At 36.4% G+C, this 6,000-nt stretch overlaps 1 protein-coding gene across 8 annotated transcripts in view; it reads left to right on the forward strand.

The window, feature by feature from the left end:
• ROBO1 (roundabout guidance receptor 1) overlaps positions 1-1,687 on the forward strand; it is a 1,104,481-nt gene extending 1,102,794 nt beyond the window's left edge. For all 8 annotated transcript variants that reach the window (XM_073231812.1, XM_073231810.1, XM_073231808.1 and 5 more), the window contains one exon: positions 2-1,687. In XM_073231812.1, coding sequence (XP_073087913.1) covers positions 2-16 — 15 coding nt within the window. In that variant the 3' untranslated portion in view covers positions 17-1,687. The remainder of the gene's footprint in view (position 1) is intronic.
• Positions 1,688-6,000: the final 4,313 nt, after the last annotated feature.

Genomic DNA, 6,000 nt, shown 5'->3' on the forward strand with positions numbered 1-6,000 from the left:
GGAAACTGAAAGCTGAAGACAACCAGAGAGGCTTGTGAGATCGAATGTGAAAATTACCACTCAAGATGCCTCATGTCTGATGACACGTGATGCCAGAAAAAAATGTTCAGTGCAATCAGAGTGTACAAATTGTCATTTTTATTCCTCTTATTGGAATACCATTTTTAAAAAATGTATTGGAGTTTTACTATTGTTGTTTGATCCCTGTCCCTAGGAGGAAACTCCCTATTCCCCTCGCTGTTGGAACAAACCATTACACCTTCCTGCCAGCAAGGGAAGGATTTCAATTCTTGCTTCAGTCATCAGCCAGCAGGAAGAGAACAGAACAGTTCTCTTGCATTTTACCCCTGAGGTATGGCATTGCACTGCTTATATACCAAGCCAATTTACAGCAAAGTATTGATCAAAGTCACAAAGTTGATTAATCAACCTCATGCCAAGGGCTCTCAAGATATAATCTTTCTATAGCCAACTGCTAATGCAAATTAAAACATACTTCATTTTAACATGATTTTAAAATTACTTGGTCTTTCATATCACCCTCTGCTGGGAGAAAATAAAAACATAACAAATGCAGAAAAACCACAGTCAGTTTGAATGGGGCAGAAACATTGTAAATATATGCTCTTTGCAACCCCTGGTGGTACTTTATTTTGTGTTCATTTCAATCACTGAAGTATATTCTTATTGGAAATGTAATTTTGGATAAATAGGGGTAAGCCAGTTGGATCTCTGGTTGTCTAGTCATTGTCATAAGTAAGCCTAGCAAAGACCTTGTTCTATTTTTCAATCAAAAAGCAATTATAAATGATATTACAAACAAATGGATGTTTTTAAATGACCAATTGAATATGGACATCCCTATCTTAACTGGCCTAAATTTCTTCTGGTAGTGTCAGTTCAACTTTCAGAAGTGCCACTTAAGGATGTTTGATTTCTCTTTTTATAATGCACTGTTTTTAATCTTTTTTTTTTTTTTGGTTTTAAAAGCACAATCACTAAACTTTATTTGTAAACCATTGTAACTATTAACCTTTTTTGTCTTATTGAAAAAATGTTGAGAAGTGTTTTTAACCTGTTTTGTTAATGCTCTGTGTTTGTATTTGGAATATTTGAATGATGACAGATGGTAAAGTCATGTGCATACTTTATTGTGGGCCATGAACCCAAGGGTTCTTACTTTTCCTGGTCTTAAAGAAAAATGGTTTAAGTTTGTTGTGGCCAATGTTGAAACTCACAAGATTTCCTTACAAACTCAAATAGAGGCATCATTATTTGCTTTGAATTGCCAAATGATGCCCTCTGACTGTAGAATTTTATTATTCTTTCTTTGTCATTATATAAATTTCATTGACTTGATAATTGGTGCTATTTGCAGAAAAAAATAATGTACACTTATATATAGGTATCAGGCCTGCCCCCTACCCTGTGGAAAACAAAGCCAAACAGAACTGAACCACGAAAAAAAAAAAGCTGGTGTTCACCAAAAACTACATGTGTTCACTTAGATATTTGAAAGTTACATAGAAAGGATGTGCAGTACTAAGGGAACAATCCATGTGATTAATGTTTTCATTGTGTTCATGTAAGAAACCTCTTATTTTTAGCCATAATTTTGCATACTGAAAATCCAATAATCAGAAAAGTAATTTTGTCACATTATTTATTAAAAATGTTCTCAAATACATCATTCTTTCTTGTGTTGATTTCCTTTTTTTTCATTGTGTGATCAAATTTATCCCATTTAATCACAAAATTATGCTGTCTTAACATTTCACCACTGTATTTTCGGATTAGTAAAAATTCTATTTTATGACCAACCAGGCTTTTCTTATAAGGAAAGATTCTCTGTTTACTGAAATTAAGATGTAAAATGAATAAAAATCTTAATCATTTGAGCAGAGAGTAACATTTTAATATTAAAGATATACAAAGATGTCTATGTGTATTTGAATTTCAGTTACCCTATTTCTGAAATAATCAGATCCAACCACAATAAATCTGATTTGTAAAGGTTGGACCACATATATTCTATGAAGAACAAGAAAATTATATAAATCCAAAATGTTTATCAGTAATTATTTTCTTGTTACAAATTCATGGGAAATTTTAACAATGCTATACCTATCATATATCAGGTTGCACATTGTTGTTCGTTAGATCAAGGTTAGCATATTCAAGTATTCAACTTTGGCTGGACGAGATGGGCCTCATGTCTTGGAAGTGTCCAGAGCAATAGCATCCTGTGAAGATTTTATTTTTCTTAAGGCATATACATTGCTAAATTTTGTGTTGCTCACAACTTGAAAATCTGAGGAAAATTTATTTTTAAGTAGGAGCTGTATTTTACAATTTAATTTTTACAAAAATGAAGTAATCACCAGCATCTACTTCAAGATGACTAGGTACCTAGGTCAAGAAGTTGGTTTCTAAGCTACTTCAAAGGAAAAATTAGAAAGACATGTTTCATGGCCTAATTTTTCTCTTTTCCTTGGTGAGTTGACCATAAGTTAGTCTCTATTTATTTATATCATGTGATATACATACAAATTATGTGTATTAGAGGGCCTGGATCTGAGTCCTACTACTGTCATGGGCTGTGTGTCCTTGGACATGTTACTTAACTGCTAAGTCTCAGGTATTTCACCTGTAAGTTCAATAATACCTACCTCATGGAGCTATTGTCATGATTTAGTGAATTGATGTGTGTGACATGGATTCTGTAAACCCCCCCAAGCAGTACAATATATTGTATTTATAGACTGAAATTCATTGCACACATGCTATGCCCACTTTTCACACAGTTTGCTCCTGAAAACTTGCAAAGAGTTTTTTTTGAAGTATAAGTGTGGTACAAGGAAGGGGGTGGTTCCATTTCCAGTGAGTAAAATTGTGAAATTCCTAATCGTGGAATAAATTCTTGATGCTTTTGTTCCTTGCTTTTGAATTCCTTGCTTTTGAATTCCTGAGAACCACACAGTGCATGGTGATCAGGCATTTTTGGTACATATGTCACAATTCAGGTGTGCATGCATGTCACTTGAGTTTTGAATAACTGAATTTAATGTCTATGTCAGGCTGCTCTTCTGGTTAGTGGTAGCAAATATCTATGTTCCAGGTGACCACAGTCATATCTGACTTCTTGGGCATTTCAAATGTAGAGACTGGATTTTCACCTCTCTTCCCTTTCAACAGGATGCTATCTAAATCCCAAAGGCTGTCTTCATGTATAGAAAGTATAGGGAGTTAGGCGCTAAGGATTTTGGCATTCATTGCTGTTGCCCAAGTTTCCGATGGGCTTCATTTGTCAGAACCTTAGCTCTGCATCTTCCTCTTCCCTACCTCAATGTCCGTTATTATCCCTTGATACTCTCCAGATACTTCTAAGCCCTTTGATATAGGTTGGGTGTAAGGAGTGGGAGTTGGAGTTTTATATGCCCTTCCATGCCGTGCTGGGGTTCTGGAGACTTGGGTGTGGGGTCCCTTTCTCAGAGCCTCACAGGATACCAACATGTCTCTAACTACTTACCACATTTGGACTTTGTGTGGTTGGGGGAGAAAATGACAGCTATTTCTGAAGTTTAGAAGAAAGCCTTGTTTCTGGATCCAGACTGCCTGTGTTTGCATCTTGGCGCCACAAATTATCAGTTGTGTAACCATGGAAAGTCATCTAATGAATTTGTACCTTAATCATGGAGTGGTGATATTAATAATGCCTGCATTTCAAGGTTGTTGGAATTAAATATGTTGATACATGTAAAGTACATAGGAAGTACTCAATAAATATTAGGCAATACCTGCTGCCTCTCTGGTTTTGACCTGGAAAAGTGCTTCATAGGTCATTTTACTTTCTTCCTGAAACCCTAGTTGACCAAAAGGTAAAAGGGCCCAGGAATCAGAGATCTCAGTGAGGAGCTCACTGCATCTAGTTCTCACCTCATTTAATTCTCTCCCAGTGAGAGAGGATGGAGAAGGAAGAGGGAGAGAAAGACAGAAAAGGAAGAAGGAAAGGAAACTATCACATATATTGCTTATGTGCCAAGTTTGATTTGCAAGACCTTAGCTGTTGCAACTCAGCTGCATTCTGCTACAGACTTCACTGGTTTCAAACCCAAGAGGTAGTATTGAATTGCTTTTCTGTGGTAACCACCCCTTTGCACTGCTCTGGTACCCACATGAGGGCAGTGTACATAGAAAGACTTCTCACCTACCTGAAGAAGTGAGGTGGGATGGCAGGATGTAGCCTATAACAAGGCCAACTTCTTTTAATATTTCAAAATATGATCTTGCTCCAAATAATAAGATTAAACAAATATTATAGAGGTTACTCTGTAAAAATAAGCAAATAAATTTCCTCAAATTCTAGTTTTCTCAGTTTATTTCAAGAGAATTTAGAAGATAGAAATTTAAATGAGAAAATGGATTTGGCAACAGACTAACCTGAGTAATGAGCGTGAGAATGTAAAGATTAATGTTAATGAGTTTTAAGGACTTTTCTCTGGAGGAACCTGGACACTGACCTTTTTCTTTTCATAAGAGTCTTTTGGGTGTGGGGTCCCTTCCCAACAGACTCCCCACCCAGAGCCTTAAAGACCTTCTGTCTTGGGATCCCTTAACTTAGTGTCCATTTTGGTATTGCTGGTAAAGGTTTTTCTCCACATGTGAACATACGCCTCCTGTGAAGTCCACAGTCCTCTCATGAAGGCCCAATTTTGCTGTAACACACCAACCAAATGACTGCCATATCTACTGCTAACATGCCATTTTGTCAGCGTTTTCAACTTTGTTATTCTCTCACTTTTTATAAAATGACAGAACATGAACAGGTAACAAATGACAAAACATCAGATAACACTACAAGACAGATTTCGGCCTTGCTGGCCAACACGGCCAACACTGAGCACTGTGCTTCGCACCCATGTGTCAGCTGTACAGTTCTGAATTTAGGGGTTTAAGGAAATAAATACACAATGTAATAACAAAAATATAGAATATAGAGAAATGCAATGTAGGAAATTCTAGATCTTGGGCTTAAAAATAAAACATTTACTCACATTAAGAATACAAATGCATAGTTATTTTGGGTTAGGAGACTACATCATTAATAAGGAAATCAGGACGACAAAGAACATTTGCAGAAAAATTGTGAAAGGAATCTAAATATGATTGCTAAGTTCATTGACTTTCCATAGAGCAATACAAGCATGGCATTGCTATCTTCAGTGAGCTAGAGAGTCATAGCACCTATCTTTTTCTTTAGGTTGACTAATCACTAACTTCAGAGCTACGGGCATTCTAAACTTTTATCATTTGCAATTAGTCAAAAATATACTTTGATAATTTATATTCCCCTAAAGGAATCAGATGAAAGTCAAAGAGTGACTTAAGTTTTACCTGTGTTTCCCCAGAGGCAGAATCTGAGACTAAGACTTAAGTTCAAACAGTTTGTTTGAGAGGCAATTCCAAGAAGTGGGCATGGACAGGGAGTAAAAGGAGAAGTCAGAATAGGTCCTCTACATTTGACAAAGGTGCCTCCAGTAGGAGGAAGAGGTGAGGTCAGTGGGGCACTTATTTGCAAGCACTGATCAGCAGACCAAGTGGGAGTAGAAGACTCTGAGGTAGAAACTATAAACATACGCATGGCAGACTGAGGTGAGAAGGCACCAAGAAGAGGTGAATCCGAGCTCGACGGGGACTGCCTTCTACAACAGAGCCCCAGAGCCATATGCTACCAGCAAGATCATTAGGAAATGGTTTAGTATGACATCAAAAATCAAGCAGTCATCAATTTATCTTTTTCCAAATTTAAAATAAATTTTCCTTCATACTGTGCACATATGAATTAGTTGTGAATAGTCGCATTATTTTCACAATAGTGGAATTATTACCAAGTGTCAATTGTTGATATAATGGGTGTTGAGTTTAACTGCCATTTAACATTCTGTGAAAATGTTTACACTCTCAGCTTTGAAGCAACACAAAAGCAAAAATGTAGGGAAA

Source organism: Manis javanica, chromosome 3 (genome assembly GCF_040802235.1).
Source record: "Manis javanica isolate MJ-LG chromosome 3, MJ_LKY, whole genome shotgun sequence".
In the NCBI taxonomy this organism is placed as follows: Eukaryota; Metazoa; Chordata; class Mammalia; order Pholidota; family Manidae; genus Manis; species Manis javanica.